The sequence below is a fragment of the Myiozetetes cayanensis genome, unplaced genomic scaffold (genome assembly GCF_022539395.1).
Source record: "Myiozetetes cayanensis isolate MyiCay16 unplaced genomic scaffold, myiCay2020 scf24, whole genome shotgun sequence".
NCBI classification, from domain to species: domain Eukaryota; kingdom Metazoa; phylum Chordata; class Aves; order Passeriformes; family Tyrannidae; genus Myiozetetes; species Myiozetetes cayanensis.
In genome coordinates, this window is record NW_026087456.1 from 9,477,314 (window position 1) to 9,501,240 (window position 23,927).

The 23,927-nt window shown below is 43.1% G+C and overlaps 2 protein-coding genes across 9 annotated transcripts in view; one reads left to right on the top strand and one right to left on the bottom strand.

The window, feature by feature from the left end:
* Nucleotides 1-23,927, bottom strand: part of RASSF6 (Ras association domain family member 6) — a 68,643-nt gene that overhangs the window by 21,059 nt on the left and 23,657 nt on the right. The window contains exon 5 of one of the 8 annotated variants that reach the window (XM_050320708.1): nt 7,396-7,444. The exons of 6 other annotated variants lie outside the window; for them this stretch is intronic. The gene's annotated coding sequence lies outside the window, so the exon portion shown is untranslated. Of the gene's footprint in view, nt 1-7,395; nt 7,445-13,466; nt 13,762-23,927 lie in introns of those variants that run through there. One more of the 8 variants, XM_050320713.1, reaches the window with a different exon arrangement.
* Nucleotides 19,501-21,198, top strand: LOC126642796 (interleukin-8-like). The gene is made up of 4 exons (XM_050320718.1): nt 19,501-19,564; nt 19,741-19,876; nt 20,514-20,597; nt 21,168-21,198. The coding sequence occupies exons 1-4, from the start codon at nt 19,501-19,503 to the stop codon at nt 21,196-21,198; spliced, it is 315 nt and encodes a 104-aa protein (XP_050176675.1).

The window sequence follows — 23,927 nt, forward strand, 5'->3', positions numbered from 1 at the left end:
CTGCTAAGCACAAATCACTCCAGTGATACTCCAAACTGCTGGGATGCTGTAAAACCAGCAACATCTGACACTTGAAAAACGTCTCTATAGTGAATGGTGAAAGTAACGTCAGCAAGGAACAGCTTTGAAGTGCATCAGAAGAACTGTTCAGAGAACTGACTGTGTAATTTGTGTACTGCATTAGACATCTAACCAGACAGTAGAGCAGATGATCTAGAAGCATCCGTGGCACTTAGTTATGAATTTGCTCTTGGAAATTGCACAGCAGCATAGATAGCACTGCGAGGAGAAAGTGCAAAGCAGAACAGATCGGGACTGACTCACTGAGGCTCTGCCCTGGGCTGGGCGGGTTGAGCAGACCACTGTGACTCCTCTCTAAGAAAGTTCAGCCTCTGACACAGACATTCCTCAACTCTGCTCAGTCTCCTCGCTGAAAATCACCCCTCAGACACTGCAGCTGCTTGCACTGGATTGCTCCTGGCCTTCCATAATGCTGCTTTTCCGTTACAATATCAAATAACAGCTTGGGGCATTCAGCTGTCAAGCACGTTTTACCAAGAGTAAATACATTTATATACTTACTGTGTCACACTCCTATTCTTCTCCCGAGTGTCTGACTGTATGGATCACATTTTTCTTCTCATTCAGATATTCAAGGCCCAAATTCTTTTGAGTAGGATCCTAGAGCATGGGGTGGCACTTATATGTACCCTCGAGGGCAGAGGCGGTGGCATTTCAGTGGCGCTGGAGGAAACAATAGTGTCTCTAACTTTGAAGGGCCAAACCCTGCCAGTGCCAGGCTCTTAGGTTTACAACCTACGCTAGGTTTTATGGGAATTAACAAGCATAAAATCTGATCCAATTGTTGAGGGCATCTGAATGTCTTTTTGGCCTAGATCTGTGCTTTGGAAAAACAAGTCCAGATCAGAATAGAAGCACATGGAACATGGTGGGATATCGAACCACTATTAGGACTATGAGCTCTGCCTGTGCCTGTGTAAGGCAACATAAAAGAGTCAATAGCTGTCTAGGAGATGCTGAAATTCTGGAAAGCTCCTTCCCTGCACAGTTATTTGGAGGGTGTGTCTTCCAGTTTGGAATTTATCTGTCTGGAACTGTCATTCTCAGCCCTGTGGGCAATACCTTGCTTCTAGCCAGTACACATGTCCTTACAAGTGAAGAATCTGAACAAGCTGCCCACTGGAAATGCAGATGCAACTGCTGGGATGGTATTGTCCCAGCTTTTACAAAGCACACAGGGAACTGCAGGCTGCTGGGTGACATATGTGCCAGTGTCCAACAAGAGGATGGTCAATCAGCTAAACAGCTGCACAGAAATAAAAGTGTCTTTAGGACTCTAAGCTGGAAGTTGAGCTTGCCCTGATCTGTGCAGAGAGCACATGTTCTGACAGGTGCAGGAATGGAAGCAGTTTCAGGCGTGAAATGTTATGCAAAATTTATTGCAGAAACAGGAACTGCATCTGAGTAGTAAATGTCCAGCTGATTCCTGGAGGGATATGGCTAGGGAGCTGAATGCTCATGTCACAGAGCACCTGTGTGCTGCTGTCAGCTCCAAGCGCTGCAGGAGTTGCCAATGAATTTTCAAGCCTTCATTTGCAGCAATAAATTTCAGCATTTCTGACACTTTTGCAACAAATTAAGGATTATCTAGTGAAATACCCTGAAACTGAAGCCTCACAAACCAACAAACATTTTTACAAGACTGATGTAAATATTTAAGCCTGGCATCACTCCTGACATCCAACATCAGAGGTTTGCACTAAAATGACAGTGTTTTCCAAATAGGGACAATCTTTGCTGGTCAGAGACAGCTGCCCTTGTCACCTGAAATGTCATCAAAGGTGACATTCTTCTGGGCCTGGATCCTCCTGCTTCCACTTCCCCCAGCACTGAGGAATGCCCTGCCAGGGGCAGGATATGCCTTCTCCCAGTGTAACAGACTTTATATGGGAATTACACATGCAGATCTCCATGCTGGAAAAGGAAATGCAAGATCTCTCTCTGTCAGTGCTCTCAGGGCAGTGAGTCACCTTAATGACCTTGGTTTGTCTCACCTGGGAATTAAAATTTTGCAAAGTTGTCTTGGAAAATAGATATTTTATACTTAGTCTACATGTTGAAATAAAATGAAAATGTAGCTTGGATTTTGTCAGGAGTTCTTGTGAATATAAAACAATGTCTGCCAGCTCTCCCTTGGCTTGCCTATCTTCATTTCTTATGTTTGTCTTTATTTCTTTTTCCTTTTATTTACCAGCAAGTCAGTGTCCAGAAAAACATGTTATTGCAAGTCTTCCCTGGTACACAAACTGAGTAAATGCCATTGTATACAAAAGTTTGATACAGAGATGATGTCACAAGAGTTTTGTCATATGCCAACTCCTTATCTCACGCTGAGCTAGTTCCTTAGTACCTGACCTTTTCATGACGGTTTAGACTATAAACGTTTCTGACTACACATTTGTTAGCCTTTATCTGGAAAAAGCCCACTATTGCGATATAAGCACTAATAATTATATCTAACCGAAGTCAGCAGTGCTGTGCTAGAGGCCAAGACTGGAGATCTCTGCTGGGCGTCTGCCCCGTAACCCCGCGCTAATTAGGCTGCAGTGCTGCGCAAGCACCACAAGACGGCGCCATCCCAAGGGCGCAGCTCATCCATGGAATCACAGACTGGTTTGCATTGGAAAGGACTTGAGAGATCATCCAGTTCCACCCCCAGCCATGGGCAGGGACACCTTCCACTAGCCCAGGTTGCTCCCAGCCCCGTCCAGCCTGGCCTTGGACACTCCAGGGATGGGGCAGCCGCAGCTTCTCTGGTCAACCTGTGCCAGGGCCTCCCCACCCTCACAGGGAGGAACTTAACCCTCCCTTCTGGCAGTGGGAAACCATTTCCCCTTGTCCTGTCTCTCCAGGCCCTTTTCCAAAGACACTCACTGGCTCTCTTGGAGCACCTTTAGGCACTGGAAGGGGCTCTAAGATCTCCCTGGAACCTTCTCTTCTCCAGGCTGAACATCCCCCAGCTCTCCCAGCCTGGCCCAGAGTAGAGGCACTCTTGCCCTCAGAGCATCTTTGTGACCTCCTCTGGACTCACTCCAGCAGGTCCATTTCCGTCTTATGTTGGCTGACAGAATTAATTTTGACAAAAATTTGTATTTAATGTGGTGACATTGAAATAAACGTATTCTCCCACTGGTGACATGACTGTCAGAGCTGTCAGCATTTGTGTATCAGTCACCACTTGTGAGATGCTCTGTTGACTCCAGAGTGCAGAGAAAACAACTGTTGTATTTACGTTGGAAAGATGTGTTAAAGGCCCATGTAATTAAAGTGTTAAGGAGGCTATTAGAGCTTCCAAGGCTTTCCAAGCTTTCCTATCCAAGAGAAAACATGAAATATACACTGACTCCAGCATGCTACATATAGAGATAAAACATAGCTGATGTCAAACCTCTCATTTACACCTGCCATGGGACCAGACTTGAAAAGTATTCAGTTTTAAAGTCTTCTGAAAGTCTGGAAAACTACAGGCCAGTAAGTGGTTGCCTTTACCAGGCAAATAAGTAAGAATCAGAATAAAAGATGAAGACAGTGAACTGAAGAACAGGACTACACCTAAAATTATGGAGAAGGGTTTATGCAGCTTTTGATGGCAAAAGCTGTGGCTCAAGCCCATTCAGGATCCTGCTGAAAGGGGACCCAGGTGGCAGGGATACCCTGGCCCCAGTGTCCATCACTAAAGATTCCTTAGGAAAGGAGAGGAGAAATGACTCATGTAGAAGAATAAAACATTAGAAAGAGAAGGCAGGACTAAATAATGGTCAGATTTGTTATTGGAAAGAGGTGGTCGAAGTCCCACAGAACTGTGGGACCTATGCTGTTCCACGTAAAATTAATAAGGAAGGTGAAAACATGTATCTCTGAGAGCCATGTATGAAGAGGAAACAGTTCTCCTTGCCCTCTAAAACTCTTCACCTACGAGTACAGTACAGCACGTATCAATCACATCTCCCATCAGTGACCTTTTGATCACACCTAATAATGCTGCTATGTGATCACAGCTAGGGATAACTGTGGGGAGGAACTTCAGTCACTACTCAGAGTAGCTGCCGGGTGAGAGCAAAACCTTCTCGTGCCTAAGTCGGGTGGAATGAACTTGATATATGTGACCAGCGCAGGGTCAGAGAGGAAGATTTTGGTTTTGGTGTTGAGCCGTCTCCAACAGCGCCGAGAGCGAGCCCCGAGCGCTGTGCCGAGGCTGCTATACCACAATCGGACACCAGATGGTGCTACTCGCCCGCATAAGGCCCCGCGCCGTGCCGGAGCGCTGCTGCGAGACCCACGCACGAACCTCGGCGGTGCTCCCGGGAGAAGGGTGTTCCGTGCACACCTAGTGCTGCCTTACCGCTCTTTCGTACATCTCCCGGCCGAAAGATACGCGGGGAAGAACCTGACTTCCTAATTAGCTCGCCTAAAGCAGAGTTGTACTTAGATTTTATTGTGCTGCACTTTACTGTGCTGACCTGGGCAGAACAGAGGATGGACTGAGGTACAGCTGCCTTTCGCGCACTGTGCAGCACAGGCAGAACAAGCACACCAGCGCTTCCCTGCCAAAGGGGCGCCCGTGCTGCATCTGCGAACGCAGGAGCTGATGTGAAACAGAAAATAAGTCCAGGCTCAGGGATACACAAGAAATAAGAGCAGAAAAAGGGCATGAAAGATTCAGTCTGAGTTATAGACGCTACAGTGGATAGGAAAGATAACTGGTCCTGGACAAAGAAGCTGAAGTGATACTACAAACTATTGCTCTCTTGAAGTTGTTAGTGAAGCACTTGAAAAGAGAAATCCCAATACTCCTAGGAAAGCCAAATATAAAAGGAAAAGTTCTGGACCAAAAATGTCAAGTCCTGGACAAAAACAAGAATTGGACATGGCCACTCTGGTCTTTTCTGTCCTTAAGGCAAGAGACTGCTTCTGACCTTCCTGCGAACAGGAAATATCCTGTCTTTTAACTTGCAGATTTAGGAGGTAATGGACTGCAAGGAAACAGAATGTCCTCTCCCATCAAATACTGCAATCACATAAATAGGGCTGGATCTTATTGACTGCATCTGTGAGCACCTAAAATGATTGACATACTGGTACTGGGAGGCATCCCTGCACTGGATCACCTGCAGGAAGCGTAGCTGTTACCTTTTATCCTGGCTGCTGTTCTCCCTGTCTGTTGGACACTGTTGGCACTGAGGCTGCTGAATGGCACATCTCGTTAATACCATAACCTTCCGACCAGTTCTGACCCACAGGGATAACCTGACAATTTCCAGGTTCAGGTTGATGTGTCTGAAACAGACACAGCAAAATATCTGAAGCACAAACTTCCAACTAGACTGAGGACACAACACCGCACTTGTGCTCTAGAGAAAAGGCTCGGTTAGCCAGTCAACAGCTTGCTATTTCCTGGGTGGTTTGTGCATGCATGCAGGGACTTGCTCCTGGCAGGTTGCTTTCAGTGTTTGTGTTTCCTCTAACTGAAATTAATCTGTTTCTCATAAAATTAAATATGAGTATCTCTTTGTCACCAGTTCAGAAAATCACATGGGCATCCGTTTGTTCTATTCCCATTCAAATCAGTCCTCAAGAATTCAATTCAAGTCCATGTTTGGACACTGTATCGTGGCAAATGCTTACAATACATGGGGTAGCCCTTAAACACACACTTCAAAGTCTCTCTAGGAGAGGGAACCATTATATTTTAGATTTTATTCTACATTTCTCATGTATTTCACTGACAACACTCCTGGTGCTATCAATGTGCCCTAAGAGTATATTGCTTCTTTTTCAAAAATAAATACCAGACCAAAATGTGAGGGGAAAATACTTAATTTTATGGTGCCTGTTGTTGTTGGTGTGGGGTAGGGAAAATCCCTCCTTCCTTCTTTTTTCTGCTCCATCAGTAAAAGCAATTTCTCTAAAATAAATGTGCAATGGCTGCAAATAGTAAGGATTTGCCTCTGTGGAACACCTGATTTTGGAGTATAACTTTTAGTAGAAAACTTCATTATTAGTGACTGAAGTATTAATATTAAAAACCTAAGGAATGGTGGAATCCATGGACAAGGATTTTTACGAATGATTACATGATTTTGAGTACCTGAGTTCAAATACACCTGCCTTACAATAACAACAGAAGATACATTGTAAAAATCAGGCCACTTCCAAGCTTTCAGCAGAACCAAAACCATGAAGCACACTGGAAATGTTGCCATCACTGCCAAGGGACAGAAGATCAAGCCCAGAGCAAGCACATGTGATTTAAAATTGTTCAGTGTCTGGCACTGAGCAGGGAACCTCACAGGAAAGTAATAAAGGCCTGTTTACACTTAAGCATATGTTGGAGACAATTTAAAAAACTCGGGGACATGTCCCTAAAGCTCAGATGTCATTTAAAGATGAAAGACCAAGAGATTCAGCAAGGGCTTTAATGCTGTGCCATAACTGGACAAGGGCTTTACTGCTGTGCCATAGTTGGAAGGAAAACCTCTGTATTTTTCCTTTGCTGTTCAGAAAATATTTAGATTGAGATTTTTTTTTCTGTTTGGAAGATTTAGGAAGAAATCAGGCATCCAGAAAGGTCACAGAAGATATTACACACTGATTACTTAAATGATCTTGTTGAACTCCTCCAGCAATTTGCCTTTGTAGCCCTTCTGAGCTTTACCTGGGACACCCTTAAACACTCCTTCTTGCCTGTGGGCCCAGAAGCCCATTTAAGCTTGGCCTTTGGCATTTTCCCTGGTTTTGAATTTTTTGCTGGTTTTTAACTCCTTGCTCGGGTTCTGTGGGAAGGAGCCTGGGCAGTGGGGTCCCTGCCCTGCCAGCAGGGTCAGGGTGTTTGGCTCCCAGTCCCTCAGGGCACAGCTCGTCCTTGCTGGGCCCAAGTATGCCCCTGCTGTAACTCGCCCACCTGCCACAACATCGAGCACGGATTCCTGATAGTATCTCCCGTGTGCTCTCTCACTGAGGATGTAATAAATTACGTTGATATTACTTGAAAATAAATTAAAAAATATTTAAATGCTTTTAAATGCATGTAATAGCAGGGGAGACGCTTTGCTTCATAATCTGTTTTCATACAGATGCTTTCAAGTGGATTGTTTGAATTTAGTTCCTATATAAGTAACAAGATTCTCTTCCTGTAACATCTCCTTTTTATTGGTGTCTATTCCTCTAATGCTTCATCTGGCCTTTTGATGTAAAATATTACCATGGGCTCTGATGGTCATGAAATGATCAGATGCCTATTATGTTCACCTCTTTCACACCGTCTAAAACAGAATCATTAAACCTCTCTAGACAAAAGACTGGTGCAGGACATACCAGCAGGAAGTCTTGGTAGTGTTTTTCACTTCAGGGATCTCGTTAATGCCTGTGAAATGGGGTGAAAAATATCAGATTACACAAGTGGGACAGGGAAGTCATCTCAGTGACTTCAGTGGGGTGAATAAGACCCTTGCAATCCCCAACAATGTGTTAGGTCAAATAATGCAGAAGAGTAATAAATCATGCAAATCCTTCATTAGAGTGCAAGCTGCGTCAGCTTCAGGCAGGAAGATCAGCTGTCAGGCCGTGTCTGTAACAGCCACTACAATGAAAACAAAACAGCCCGCACTGGAAACCAGTGTGTCACCTGTGCCTGAATTTCCTGGCTCTAAGGTGTGGAGCAAAACCATAATCCACCTCAAATCCTTTTTTTCTGTGACAGTTAATTTGTTTATGAAGTGCAACGAGGGTGAAATACCTTGCCTGAATGCTCTCCAAAGGATTATAAGGTAGATTTACTCCAGAAAGGTAGAAAGCAAGGCACTATTTTTCTGACTTACAGATTTACAGGATTCCCTTTTACAGGGTTTAAGTGCCTGAAGTGTTAAAGATAAGCTTGTACCCATCATTTGCCACGTTTCACACAAAACATACAGAATGAAGGGGATATTTAGTTCGAAGATCTTCTAAGTCCATACTTTCAAGTATACTTGGTACCTCCCAAATCCCACTTTTGAAAAAAAGGACACCTGGTTTCACTTACATTGTCCAAGTTCTGTACAACTTGTATTTGAGAATTGTGCCAATTCTTTATTTAATCACATAACCCATGGCAACCCTCTGCTCCTATTTTTCTAAAAAATTCTTTAAAGAAATGAAAATATTATTCATGCTTTCTCAAAGGCTTTAAACTAACCTTTTTCCATCCTGTATATTTTAATATTTCTTTTTCTGAACTCTACAAAGGATTCAGAAAGTCTTCGTAGCTCTCAGACAACGACATATCTCCTGAGAGACAAGGAACTTCAACCTGTGGAACTTTCATATTTAATGTTAACACCGCATCCCCTACCAGGTAACACCAACTAGAAAATAGGCACATCACAAAGTGATGCCATATCCTTAGAGAAAATTTCTGTGTTCAAATATCCACATGGGAATGGAATATTTGGGAATGTGAGCTTCAGATCCACACTGTGATCTCAGCATTGTGATTCAGGCCTCTTCATTGCCTCCTGGGAGAAAAGCAAGTAGCTGCTGGTTGTGCAAGCTGGAGGGTGTGGAAAGGCCCTGTCCCGTTCTGGAGAGCTGTGGCTCAGCAGCAGGACAGTGTGCAGAGCACCTCAGGGCTCAGTCACCACCACCATTACTCATTTTTACTGAGACAGTGTGCAAAAGCTCAGCTGCAGATAAGGAGCCCACTATTCCAGATACACTTCCAAAACAGGAGCATGGGATGTTTGCTGATGCTGGAGTCTTACAGCCCATGGCAAACCCTGCACCAAGGGCTCTAAGATGTCATCTGGTAAGACTGCACGTGCTGCTGGACACCCCGCATGTGCATTCCTTGCCATTCCTGGCTTTTCTAAGTATGCAGACTGCTAGGATTATGGGGAAAAAGAGGATTTAATGCATCCACTTACTTATCCTCTTACAGAGACAGATAACTCTCAACCCACTAATAAGTTCCACCAGGAGTTTATTAGCTCGGTCTGAGCATTAGTGAAATGTCACCTCCTCGAAGCACAGGCACTTTCATTGAGCAGAAACCTCCAAGTGCTGATTCCTGCTCCTGGGCAGGATGCTGGCCTGCTGGTCTGAGAGAGGGACCACTACAGCTCTCTCAAAATGACAGTGTCCTTGCTGTGTGCCATTAGTGCAGAGGTGACTCTGTACATAGGGCCCCTCGGATGACACTGTGCAATGCAGGGACATTGCAACACGATGCAGGGAGGATTTGATTGTCTTGCTGGAACTCATTAGCAAGTTCCTGCCTCCAGGTACAAGAATGACATGAAAATGGCCTTTGGATGTTCCCTCAGTCATTCACTTTGAAATGAGTGATGGCTGGTTCACGTGTTTGAGAACGAGGCCCTGAAAACCAGCAAAGCTCTAATGCACCAGCATTGCCTTTTGCAGGTGAACAGTTCAGAGAGACAGGTTCAGAGCAGGAGAGGCAGGAGGCACATCTGTGAGCCACTCACCCTGGACCGCAGCTGCTCCTGTGCCTCCAGCCTGCCCATTCTCCCGTTATACCATCACAGTCCCATGCAGCACTACACTCCAGCTGTAATGCCCCAGCTGGGATAGGAGGTGTGCACTGGAAATAATCTCAGTATGGTCTGACTGCTTCCTAACAGCACTTAGTGCCTGATCTCCTCCCTGGCTGCTGCTGAGGTTCGTGGATTCAGCATGTTATCAGAGATATCCAACACTTCCATAAATTACACCCATTGCTGCTAGCAGGAAAAGCCAACGTGACTGAACTTGCCTCAAAATGAAGGCTTTCATTCCGTGATAAAAATGGCATTATGCCCTGTAATTCCATCGTGTCATATAACTTAACTTTATGGTGCCTTAGTTCGCTAAGGCTTTAGAGCAACTGCTGCTAATCCTCCAGAAATTATCTACCAGCTAATACAGCGTGTCTGGTGCTTCAGACAATGGATCACTGTAAATCATTTTCGAGGCTGTATTGTTACACTAGTTGAGACACACAGTTTTCAGGAAGCCACTAAGATGTTTTTATTCCTTCCTCAGCCCTGGCCTCTCCTTCCCACTTCTGCAGTGCAGCTTTTGCACCATCTCCTTGGTTCTTTCACTACCACTGTCATAGAGTCATATTATAAAATATGACCCTCTCAAAAAGAAAGAAGAATCACCCCAAAAGCAAAATGATGGCACTGCAATGAAAAAAACCTGTCTGTAACGATGAGCACTTCAGAAAGCTCGGCTAATTCCAGTTCCCAGGAACCAAAGTCAGTCCCAAAAGTCCTCCACTGAAACCGTGATTTGACTGCATGTTAATGAGAACCACTATTCCTTTCTGGGTTAATTTGTCCAAGTCATAGTAAAACAGCACAATAGTTGTTGACTGGGAAATATCTTTGATTCTGAGAAGAAATAAAGACAGGCCAATAAAGGAGGACTCCGAGGCACTCACCATGGTGCAGCACAACTTGCCTTAATGTTCTGCCTACAGCAAAATGTGATTTTTAGTATCTCCAGAGGAAAAGCAATTCATTTGTTGCCTGAACTTATGTCCCCTGGTTTCCACTTCTTACTTTCAAAAAATCACATAAGTACTCGAAAAATGTGTTAAAAAACCAAGCTACTTTGCCTTTATGCCTTCTGCTACAGATACATGCTTTTCATCTGGTATTTCTTTTGTTAAATGATTACCATGATGTTTGGCATTTCCTTTCAGACTGGGCTGTGAAAAGGGTAGGACATGCACTGGCTTATATGGAATTACAAGCATTCCTTTCAAAGTGCACTGGGATGAGTTTAGGACATGACACACAACTTCGTAAACAGGGATCACAAAATGCCAAATCAAGAAAGTACATGATGCAAATGTTTGGACAGGTTTTAGAAATTTTTGGACAGGATCTCACTGTCTAACGTGGCAGGGTTTTTTACACCAGGGCAGCAAAGAATACATCAGCTTCCTTATTCTGATTGTATATTGACTTCAATGCTTGATGATAAACGGAGCCCTATCTTGAAACTGGGCATAAAAGACTGAAAAGTTCAATGAGGCTGCACAACTATACTCCAGAACTCATTTCCCCCTTCCTTCCAATTCTATACCTTAAAACGGAATACTTATTACCTAAAGTTTATAACAACAGAAGGCTACAAGTTCAAGAGCGACCTGTATCTATTCCCTTTCCCACAACTCTATAATGTACTTCAGGAACTCGTGTGAAAGGTGAACAGTGACGTTCAAGTCATCAAGTGCACATCCTGCTCATCTTGCAACATTAGCTGGAAGGAAATTGTTTTCAAACTGTGATTTAGTAACCATTCCCTGATACTGTCATATGTCCCTCGCTAAAGTGCAAATCAAATCCTTACGTACTAATAATTGCACGGTGTTTTACAACTGAGCACCACTGGTACAGACCTTTAAGGCACTACTGCCTGAAAACTGTTTGTGTCCCTGCTGTTTGAGTTTGCTATGCCTGCCCTGCTGGTGAAGGCTTTTGTCGCTCATCACACTCCACGTGCAATCAGCACCAAACTGCAGTCAATACAGAAGTAACAATAAAGCTGCCGTACACCGGGAGCAGCCGTGCTGATGTGCTGTGAGAGTCTTACCGGATTTGGAGGAACTGAACTCGGCCCAGTGTTTCAAGTAGAACAGTAAAACTAGAATACATGAGGAAAAACTTTTCAGGAGAGAACTTTTTAAACCTCATCAAAGCCAAAAAGTAGATGAAACATAAAATTTAGCCAAGATGAAAGGCTCCTAGGTCTCCTGTATTCCACATTTACTCTATGACAGTCTATGAAGAACTCTTCAAGAGGACATCTTTCTACCCAAGGAGGCTTTGTGCTTCAAAACTGCTGAAGTCATGAGGCTTTTGCAGAAGAATTAGTAACATTTTCTGAGAAATAAGTGTGATTGACAGTCACACATGCCACTTCAGAAATGAAAGTGATAAAATATTGGCTGGAATCAAGGCTCATAGTGACTCTTAACAATCCCTGAGCTCTCCAGAGCTTTAGAGGAATGGGGAAGGGATATTGTTTTCTGCAGGTGATTAAACATTCGGCTTTGTGCCCTGTGCTCATAGTGGATGGTTTCCTGATTAACTGTACTGAGACTGGATACCTCAACTGGTTGGACCCAACAAACAGGTATTGTCAGACCTTCAGGGAAAAGGTGCTGGGGAAAATCAAACTCCTTGCTGCAGATTTATATCCTTGATCTACATTAAATATTCATGTGTTTGAGTTTGGTATCGACCACTAATGGTCTGTGTCACACAGCAACACAGCTGTTCATGCTAAAAAAAATGGGTCAATTCCTGTGTTCTAAGCACATTACTTCTTATAAGAGGAAATTAGCTCTGGGCTGGAAGTAGGAGAAACAGTGATATATAAGAGTAATTTCCACATCTTTCTTCCAATCCCAGTGACAAATACTTCTAGAATAAAGAGCAGAGGATGCCTTTTACCCAAAGAGAATCCAAACCCAGAAAGGACAAAGCACTGACGTCTGATACTGAATAGAGGATAGGGTAGGAATGGCAGAGGGAGATTTGGGCTTTCACAAGTTCAGGACACACCTCGCCAAAGGTATAGACCCACTTGAAGTTCTGTGACAGTTCAAGCCAGCTCAGATCTTGGTTGATGGTGGTTTGGTAAACATTAGGCCCACAGACACAAAACAGTCCTAGAGAGATAGGATCTGCTTCAGATAAAGATCCATCCCGGTATGCAGTGTTCAGGTGAGATTACAAAGCACTCTTTTCAACTGTCCAGTCAACTTTCTTTTGAAGAGTTAAAGATTAGCTTCATCTTTTTCCCAAAGCATCAGGGTGAATTGCCAATGCACTTAGTGTGCAGAGGAGATAAGATTCAATGTATAAATACTGAGATAGTTAGACAGAGATTTAAACTGCTAGATAATGGTAGTTTCAATGCCAAGCTCACAAAATCTGAGAAAATTTACACACAAATGGAGTTGCTTTCCAAAAGCACTGTAATTCTGCAGGCAATCTGTGGAGGTTTAAAACAATATGAATTCTGTCTTCATACCACTGGGCCTTTAAAAATCCAGAGAGCTACTTGTGAGTGCTTGGAAAAAACCCAGGGTGCACGTTCCCAAACTCTCTGTGTCACACAAGTATTCTGGTTTGCTGTGAGGAGTGGGAGAAAGCAAACAGGTCATACCTGAAGCGTTTGTTTGACCTGCTGCTGACTTTCAATCCAGTGTTACAAAATACATTGGAGTTAAAGGAAGTTCTCCATGGCAGGAGTTGCCAAGAGGCAATATAATGTAAATCATTCCCTGGGGTTTTCCATTTCAAATTGGAAATAAACCACATGAAATGAAGGAAAGAAGAGGAAAATCCAGTGACAAGAATAATGAGTTGGATTTCCCTGAGAACCATTACCTTTCAGCACAGTGTTATTAAGCAGGAAAAGTAGACATTGCGGGTGCTGCCTTGGCTTTTTTTTCTTGAGGAGCAGGACCGGGTGGGAAGAGACAGGAGCTGGGGTCTGTTCCCATCACAGCTGACCTTCCCAACCTCTGCCCAGCATCTGTAACAACTGCAGGAAGAAGTGAAATCCTCAGGTGCAGCTGCAACACAAATCCTTATCTGTAACTACTAATAGGGGAAACCGATCTCTTCCACAGCAAATATTGAAAACCAACAGAGCACAGAACAAAGCAAACACAGACTGTCAATCTGCAGAAATAAATGCCATGCACCCTGCAGGGCAAACATTCAGCTTGTATATAAACCAGTAGAACTGAATTCCCAAGAAAGAGTTACTTGTGTGGAGTCAGATAATGTTTCTGCAGTGTTCAATCAGTGGGACCACACCAGGAGTGGTTTCCTCAGGATGTGTGTGTTCCATTTGATGGGACACTGCTCCAGAAGCATTTCCCCTCAGCTCCAGTGTCAGAGATAGTCGTTTAAGGAGCTAAAAACTCTCTCATGATGCAGACAGACACACAATGTGCTCAGTGATGATCAGTCCCACAAGGTGCCAGCTTCCCACACGATGGAGACAGGCCCTCATGGACAAAATGCAGCTGCAGTTCCCTTCCTCTCCAAGCTCTTCTGTGTTCACTTTCTGTTCTCTCAGTGCAGGTAAAAAGCATGCCCATGAGCCCTCTATCTCCAGTTCAGGCCGATGTTTCCTCCAGAGAGGTAAAGCTTTGGTAATAAAAAATGGCTGGATTTACACAAGGAATTTGAGAGTAATGCACTCTTTGTCTTCCTAGGAGCTGTTGTGCTTTGTACCATCTCACTGCCTCTGAGTTCAGGACCTTGTTCTCTTCAGATTTACATCCAATGCCAAAGCGTGACTCCGTTGATTTTAATTTATTCCGGATTTACACCAGTAAGTGGGTGACTAGAATTGCAATACCCATGAAATGTAGCACAGGGTTGTTAATTCTGCTTTGTTTATAGGCTTGAAAATACTATGGTTTTGGAAAAACTGTCCTTATTTTATCCTCCCTCCCCCTGCCCAAGTAGCCTAGTAGCCTAGAACACAGGCTTTTAGTTTTGGTACAGATGAGGGGATATAGGCTGGCAAAGGGGAGGCCAGGGAGTCAGGGAGGGAGCATAAGCAAATGCTACTCCTAAGTATCTTCTCCATCCTTTCCTTATTCTCAACTACCATTTCTGCTCAATCCTGGAAGTCTTGGCCTTGTTACATTAAACAAAATATTTTTCTGAGTTACTCTTTTGTTCATATATTGTAATTGGTTTTCAGTCACTTATGATGATTAATGAATAAAGGTATTTATTTAATAGGAAAGACAATACACTGTGCATACTGCAATATTGGGAAGTCCCTGAGCAATCCTACTGCAATTAGTTTTCTCTTAAAAATGCAACTAATGCAATTTAACCACAGTGGTCACTTTTGTCCTTTGAAAAGGTTGTTGCATGTTCACTAGCCTGGACATCCTTCTCATGCTTCAGGCAGCATCCTGTCACGTTCTTCTTTTTTTTTTTTTTTTTTTTTTTTTTTTCCCCCCCCAACACTACTTCCCTTTCTGGAGATGATTTCATTTCCTATGCAGTTACTACATGGATGGGGAAAATCCAGGAATACACAAAGACAGACATTTTCCATCCGAGTTGATCAGCAAAAGGCCTTTCATTGTATTATGAATCAGCCAAAAGGCACAGGAGAAAAGGACTACAATTTTGGATTCCTTCAGACTGTTGAAAAATGTGAATCAAATTCTGAGTCAAGCAGAAATGTTCTTCTGGAAGCTCAGGGACTCCGCTGAAGCAAAGCTCAGCATTGCCACTAGTGAATTTTAGAAGTCCGGCTGCAAGGCTGGAGCATGAAATGCCAGCACTAGTGCCCAGAACAGCCAGCAGGATGAACAGTGGGACATCTAGCCGGCTAACAGAAAATTCAGGAGAGCAAGAATTGCTAGCCATGGCTTTAGGTGTGTTATATAAATGGGAATTGCTGGAGCACCTATTTGTGCTGCAGGGATGTGCCAGGTCCTCTCAAGACACAACTCGAAAGCGCCTCTCCTGCCTCTAAACCAGAGATTTCATCAGCAGTGTAGGTGGAAAAAAACATTCACCGGCATAGATGTTGCAACTGTGCTTCTCTCCAGCAAGAATCACGGGCTGCATGGAAAATACAGGAACCAGGAGCATCACCTCCTGCACTGTGAGGAAGTAGTGCTGTGGTACAGCAGAGCTCTGCCTCTCATCCTTGTTCTCAGAAGACTGTGCAATTTTATGACTAATTAATACTTTCTTAAAGCACTCACACAGGGATCTTTGTAACACCTGCCCGGTGCCCAGTACTTCTGGAAATGAGCAAATGCTATTTCCATCCTTGTTAATGGTGGTGAATATCACACACAGGCAGCTTCAGGAAGAGGGGAGGAGGCAGTCCCCCAAATTTCAGAGAGCTTCTCCTGAGAAGGAGGGCTCAGCAAAACAAGTTAGGCCTGCAGAATTGCATGTTAACTAAACAAAAGAGAAAGAATATTTTTGGAGAGGGCTGACCCAGACACTGCTGAAACTCATCAGAAGGTAGACACTAAACGTGGATTTCATGGTAACACTTCTATTTACAGCCCTTTATCACTCTTATAAAAGTCATTCAACGTGACAGTTGGCAAACTTGAAATCTTGGGAGGGTTGTTGCTATCTAATTAAGGAATAGTTAGGGAGAAAAGACATAGACTTACGGTATTTGCCACTGTAAATAAGTTCTCTGGCACTCTCAAGTCAGATAGATTTTGCATACAGGGTCACAGAAGTATAAAAAAAGGGAAGAATTTGCCTGCAGGAAATCTAAACCTCAAGCAGGACTACCCTTTCCTGCTGAACCTAACACTCTTTCAAAAAACCCCAACAGGTCACATGGACTGACTCAGCTGCTCAGGGATTTCTAAGTCATCTTTTACATCTTTGGATGTAAAATTCCAGGCACGAGGCAGGATTTCCAAAGGTACCAATGAACAATCACTGAGGGAGTTGAGGACAAGGCAGAGCAAGAGATTCCCCAAGGGAAAGAAATTCCTCACTGCTCATGTGAGCATAAGGAAATGTAAATTTTGTGGGCACTCACCAGTCGGGGAAGGTTGGGCAGGAGTACACAGGAAATGATCAGAGAAACTCCAGTGTTTTCACTCTGGTACCTCAAGCTCTCTTCTGCCCTTTGTTGTACAATAGCATAACTGAGGTGGAAGCCTTGATAAGTGGAATCACCGAATTTTACACCTGTCATAGCACCTGCAGATTGATTTGAACTAATGCAGCACATAGCAGTTTGCCATGTGATTTGGACAGGGACTTTTGTACCACACACCAGTGCCGAAAGCTGGACATAAGCTAGTCTGCATTTCTGCGTGTCATATATTTCTGTAAGCTCATCAGTACTCAGAAATCTTATCACTTGCTAGCTGTTAAGGCACTCTTATGCCAAGAAAATTGAAGTTCTCAGTAAGTGTGTTTATGACCCTTATGATAAAAGAAGTGTTTATTCAGCTGGAGGCTACCAGATATCGTTTATGATAATCATATCTAAGGCTTAGGAATGACTCTCTTCAGTCAGAGACTGTGTGCACTAGAAATCCAGCAGCTCTTAATTCACCCGCCTCACATCTCCAAAACTAGTCCTTATATATTAATAACAACAGCAGCTCCTCTCTTTCGCCCAAATCACACAGTTTACAATTAACCATGTGATCTTTTCATATAGAGTTCATCTTTCTGATTCTCTCTGTAATCACAAGAGGAATTTTATCTTTGCTGACTCTGAGCTTTTTGCAAGCCACTCCTGAGCACTCTGCTCACTACCTCTTCAATTACAAGTCAAAGCACAGCCTCCAGAACACTGCTCAGTTGTTCTCTCTGCCCCGTATCAAGATTTGTTATACAGTCATCATTATGTTATCTATGATAAATGTAAAACACCTAAGCCCTGTCTTTACATTTGAGTAGAAACGTACAAGAGTCACAAACATCTGATCTGTCTGGATCAAGAAAGCAGAAATAACAGGTCCTTAAAACAAAACAGGTAGAAGGTCTTGCACAAAGAAGACAAAGGGTAAAAGCTTCATTGCATGTAGAGTACAGAAAAAACAATTTTGTCTTTTTGAGATAATGAAAATCACTGGGGAAGTTAGAGAGAAATAACAGTTTTTTGGGCTTATTTGGAAAAGAATTCCACGCTTCTCAGGCAATGCAATTCATCCGTCCATTTTCTCCTTGTATGCAGACCATTGATGCTTCAGCTTGCATTTCTGTAAACAGCTTGCTATGTATGGAAATAGTGTGTTAGGGGGAAACAAAAGTTCCCGAGACAGGAATGAACAACCCAGTCTATGCTGCTCTCAGCATAACACTTTGCAAAAAGAGATTGACCCAGAATGTGATAAAGGCCTACAGAATTATGAAGGAAGTGGAAATCAGGGATAAGGATCTATACCTATATCATGTTTCCCCTAAAAGAATAAGGATGCAGCAAATGAAACCAGGCTTGTAGTGCAAGACTACCAGGGATAAGTCTCAAAGACACTTAAATCTTTTCTTACACATTCCTGGGCATCTGCTGATGGCCACAGCTGGAGAACAATCACTAGGTAGACCTCTGGTCTGACACACAGGGCTGTAAATTAGGTGCTCATGTGCCCTGTTAGCTAATCCAGCTGTGCTCACTGTAAACTGGAAAACGCCAGGGAAACCACAGCTTAATCCCAGAGCTGCAGCTCTTACTAGCCTATTATTAGAACACTCCTCTAAGACTATTTATAGTCAGACACCGATAGATATGGTAACAGTAAGTGGAATTCAGTCTGGCATACGTAAATCTCTGAGTCCTTCATGATCACTCAGAGAAAAATAACCTACATTCATTCATATCTGGTCCTGTGCTTTGTTCCTTTGACTTCCCCATTGCATGGCAGTGGAACAGCAATGGGATTCCTTAATGTTTAACCCAAATAAAGTCTACTTGTGTTTTAGTTTTATTATATACTACTAGTAAAAATGGTTGTACATCTCTGACTTTATCTGAATAATCCTTCTTCATGATCCCATCTTCACTTTTCCTTTAATTTTATTATAATCAGAAGAAACCTTCTCTTTATGGGGTCAAATTTAAATACGCAAAAGTGCCTCAATTTATTTCTGAAGCAGAATCCTGGAGCAGCTTTTAGAACTTTCCTCAGCCCAAAACCAAGCAGCAAAGAGCTAAGAAGTTTTGGCTTCAGAAGAGGAAGTCACGCTCAAAAAAAAAAAAAATCACCTTAGGTTACAAAGCAATTCATCATGTCATAATAACATACTCTGTATGTTCTCAGTGGTACGACAAAGTCACTCTGGATTCTGTTGCTTATTCCAGCGATGCTAGATTTGAATTTATCAAAAACCATACTGTCAGTGTTTCTGCAGATGCTATCCCAGCATATAATTATTTTTTAAATATAAATTAATATAAGGACAAGGAGAGCTGGTATCTATCCTTTCTACAATTATTAGCTCCTACTTCTAGCAAGTCTTAAAATGAAAAAAAAAAAAGATTAAAGATACACAGATGGAAAATAATGGGGAAAATGCCTTCCACCAGCAGCAGAAAGTCAGAACAAAAGAAAATTATCACAAGAAACACAGAATTACTACGCCCCTAGAGACTCCACACAGCTCAGTACAGGGCAATTCCTTTTGTCTTCACTCCATGAAGCGCTTGGTGTTAATGAGACGCGATGCTGTGGCCATGAAGGGAAAGGGGCTTACCCACTCACCTGTGACTCACTGCTCGGCAGCATCTCGCAGGTTCGGAGTTTCCGTGGGGCACAGGGCAACCAGGCAGGCAGGATATAAACACGGCCGGCCCCAGAGCACAGGCACTCACCACCCCGGCACTGCCCGAGCTCACCCCAGCACAGAAGCCGGCCCAGGCGACTCGAGGAAGACACACTCTTACATCATGACAGGCAAGGCTGTGGCTGCTGTCCTGACTCTGCTCCTGATCTCAGCGCTGGGAACACAAGGTAAAGGAACCCCCTCCTAAAGCTCTCCTGACTGATGGCCAGAGCAAATGCTGATGGGGAGAGATTATGCCGTCCGACCAGTGCAGCAAAGAACTCTCCTAATTGCTGTCAGCAAAAGGAACGTGTTGTGCTTCCAGCGGAAATATTGAAACACTCCACCTTTTTTTGTTTTCCAGGTAAGGCCCTGGCACGGTCAGCCATTGAACTCCGGTGCCAGTGCATAGGCACCCATTCCAGGTTCATCCATCCCAAGTTCATCCAAAATGTGAACCTAAGCCCCAGCGGACCTCACTGCAAGAATGTTGAAGTCATGTAAGTGCTTTTGCAAAATCCTAAGTTACTTGACATGAAGGAAACAGATTTTGTGCTCCGGATGGTGTAAGTGTTCTCTGAGTGATGTAACCGCTGACAGGCGCAGCTGCTCAGAGCACAGAACAGCAAATTCACAGTCAGCGGGCAGCAGATAACTTTCTAAAACTCTGAATTCCACCAGCATGTGAAAAGATAATGCACAGAGCCATTCTGAGTAAGTGATCAAAATATCAATTTCAATGGCTAGGACAAAAAAATGATCACCCTTCTACTCAAGTCAATGAAAAAAACAGCATTAGCATACAAATCATGTAATCTGGTCATTGTCCAGAACTTTCACTGTAACCACTGTAACCAAGATGAAAAGATTTAGCCCTTCAGTTAAAGACCAGTACAAATACAAAGCAAGTTGGTGAGGAAAAAGAAGCAGTTTTGAAAAGAGGGAGAGTACTGCAAATAGTTTAATGCATCAAACAAGTAGGTATGAGAAGATATGAAACCATTTAAAAAAACCCCACCTTTATACTAGACTACAGCCTCAACTGATAGAGCTTAAAAGGGGAACATGAGAGAAAATTGACACTGCCCTGGAGTTCACTAAGTAGCCCTTTTCCCTTCCTTTTTGTTCCTGTTGCAGAGCTACCCTGAAAGACGGCAGAGAAGTGTGCCTGGAGCCCACTGCTTCCTGGGTGAAGTTGATCATCAAGGCAATTCTGGACAAGTGAGTCATTCCTTCTCAATGAGCACAGCTTATCGAAAACCGGTATTTTAATTGAGCTACCAAACACATATGGTGTGAAGTGCTCCAAAACTCTGTCTCCTCAGGCAGTTCCTACCGTTTGTGTTCACTAATTGTGACAAACACTGTGATTGCTTTGAGCTTTAATGATAGCATTAACTACTGAAGCCTTACTGGGCCACACACCCCATGGGAATGCAATCTTCATCTCTCCTAAAGCAGAAGCATTTTGAGAACCTGCAGCAAAACTGGTCAGGAAATCCACGCATTAACTGATTGGGTTTCTCTTGCTTGCAGTGGTAGAAAGTAACAATCAGTTTTTCAAACTAATGGCATTTAGTTACATGGGAGGAAAAAAATCAGTCTTCATTTATCAAGTGAGGCATCAAACTACTCAAGTCCACTGTTACTGCATATTTGTGAAAAGGTCATGATGTCCCAGCATCCCTCAGGTTCAGTTACAGTTTTTCAGGGGCCTGGGCACAGAAGCATGAAGTGGTGATTTCAGCTATTGCCAGCAAGTCTTATCTGTTCCATCTTCTTTCTTTCCAGGGCAAACACTAAACCTGAGACGGTGTCCTAAGACATAGAAGAAAAATATCCTAACTCTTCCAGCAAGGCAAAAATAGGAGAGACACTCACCAGCTTCTGGCAGCTCACCTCCTCCTGCCTCCTACATTCACCCTTTTAACAGCATCTAGAATATGGATTCCTGGTTTGTAGTTAGTTGACAACAGTATTCTACATAGGAGAGAAACCACTGGCACCAGAACAAGCAGGCAAAAAAAATGGCTTGTGAAAGGGTACAGAGACAACTCTGGATTGCATTTTGCTAAACACAGATGAAACAGTGCAGTGCTTGCATGCTCAGCAGAGCTTTTATTAAATGACTCCTGCCTTTTTGCCAACAGTTTAGGAAAAGACCAGCAACTCCTTCTCTTTAGCAAAGCACGGACTGGTAACAGCAACTGTACCTGGGTCACTGCCACTCACAGTGGGCTAGTGGCCAAAAAGGGGAGCTTGCAGAATTGGGATGTCAAAATTCTGATACATCAGGTGTTGTGCCATCGTTTTCAAGATATTATTTATAGTGAATTAGTGTTGTGAAGGTATAAACATATATTTTAAAGCCATCTCTTGTCTAGAAAAAAGCACTTTATTTATAGATATAGTTCTATTTATTTTTGCATATTTATTTCCTTTTGCATAAGAATGTAATTTATCTTAAATGTTTATTTATTTATTTATGGGAGTATTTATGTTTATGTACCTAATAAACACTTGTTGAAATGTTTTCACTTCAATACTGTGTCTTATTAATTTCCTTATTGAAATAAAGAGCTGAAAAAAAGAGGAAGCATTTCCTTTCAGTTTGTATCACATAACGGCTTCCCAGAAGGGTAAGTGGTGTCTGAGTTGTGGTGTCTGTGTTGTTTGCAACAACAGCAAATTGTTGTCTCTGGGGAGTGCAGATAATTTAGTCGGAGGAATTATAAAAATTGTCTACTTTCTTCCTCTTTTCTTGGCAGACTCAGTGTTTGCAGTGTTTTATCTGGGTGATAAAATTCCCAGATAGTAATGAACAAATACTGATTAGTCACAGAAACTGCAAGGCCATAGCAGTGTGGTGCTCTAACAGCATAGCAGCTGAGAACCTGACAATAAACAAGGGGTTTCATTAACTTAAAGAAACAAGGAAATCTGATAGACATTGAGGAAGTCACTGAGCATCCTCCCTAATTCAAGTGAGGAGAATCAGGGGAAATCCTAAGAAACAGACCTCCAACTGTACAGCCTCCTATCTACCTATGACACAACAATTTACATAGGAATCATAGAATCATAGAATCATAGAATAGATTGGGTTGGAAAAGACCTCCAAGATCATCAAGTCCAACCCCTGATCCAACTCTAATTACTATATCATGGCACTAAGGGCCATGTCCAATCTCTTTTTAAAAACTTCCAGGGATGGTGAATCCACCACCTCTCTGGGCAGGCCATTCCAATGCCTGATCACCCTCTCTGTAAAGAATTTCTTCCTAACATCTAACCTAAACTTCCCCTGGCAGAGCTTGAGGAATACGAGCAGCAAGCACCTGAGAAATGGGAAAGTTGAACAAATATTTTGATATTTGTTTAGCTTCGGTCTTTTCCAACAAGGAGCCACTCCATATTCTGGACAATCAGCTCATGTTTGCTCATGGTGCAAGACATAAAGGGAGTTTTTAGCACTGTTTGAGTAAGCTCTTGTGCAAGAGGACAACCATTCCCACCACGTTTTGCTCCCTGTCCCCGTATCTGCCTCTGTCCTACAGCACAGCATTGCACAGCCTGTCAGACCTCAGAATGTGAACGAAAGTTTCCCAAGGGACAGCTTTTGTTCAGACTTGTCTTACAACTCTAAGCCTTCCTGTTTCCTGAGGGATTTTTACAAACTGACTTCTCTCAGAGATCCAGTTTGGAGATAAGTATGTCAGAAAGATCAGCTGAGAATGAGGAGAGGTGGGGAAGAACCACTTGATCTGCATGGCCATAAAAGTATGGGTGTATTCTGGGGGACTGGCATCAGTTTCAGTGCCCAACAGATACAATACATCCAGCCTTTGCCACCAGCAAAATCCCAGTCAAGTTACTGGGAGCTGAACCATGGCCAAAGAAGGGCTCTTCTCAGAAACTCTCATCCAAAATGTCAGCAATGGCTGTGCTCCCAGGACCCCAGGCAGGTCACCTGCATACCTTCTTCCTCCACAGGTTATCAGCGCTCATCGGAGAGACGTGACTCCTACTTCTCCGAGGAGAAATGACACCATATCACATCTCTGTTCTGTGTGCAGTCACGGAACACCTCTTCTCAGGAAGGCAAGAACCACCCTGACGCTTCCAAAAATGTGTTTCAGTGTTCTTGGAGACTGCTAAGGGAAGCAGTGGGGCTCTTCTGGCTCAAGGACTGCCTTTGTCAGATATGGGCTGTTCTTCCATGTTGATAGAAGTCATGACATGTGTTTATCTGCTGTTTTAAACACCCGCAATTATTCTAAATGCATGAGGTTAGAAAGAAAAACAAGCAACCTCCTAAGTGCTTATTTTAACCAGGTGTCATTACATCCCTTTCTGCCAGATACTTTCTCTTTTCATAATCAGAACAGATGAAAGTTTCAGAAGAGCTTAAGTGCCTTTGGTGACAATGCCTCAGTCATTTTAAGTGCATCATTTCCTGCAGTGACTAGAGAAGCTTTTCAGTACAGAATTAAGCATCTAAATCCCTTTAGGCAAACTGAAAACTACAAAATCCTTTCAGAGAAAATAGAA

What these genes read in the sequence shown, in the direction of transcription:
- LOC126642796 (XM_050320718.1), top strand. Translation starts at nt 19,501, where the DNA reads ATGACAGGCAAGGCTGTGGCTGCTGTCCTGACTCTGCTCCTGATCTCA. An exon ending in CTCAGCGCTGGGAACACAAG is followed by an intron (nt 19,565 to 19,740) that starts GTAAAGGAACCC and finishes TTTGTTTTCCAG; the next exon opens with GTAAGGCCCTGGCACGGTCA. An exon ending in TGCAAGAATGTTGAAGTCAT is followed by an intron (nt 19,877 to 20,513) that starts GTAAGTGCTTTT and finishes TTCCTGTTGCAG; the next exon opens with AGCTACCCTGAAAGACGGCA.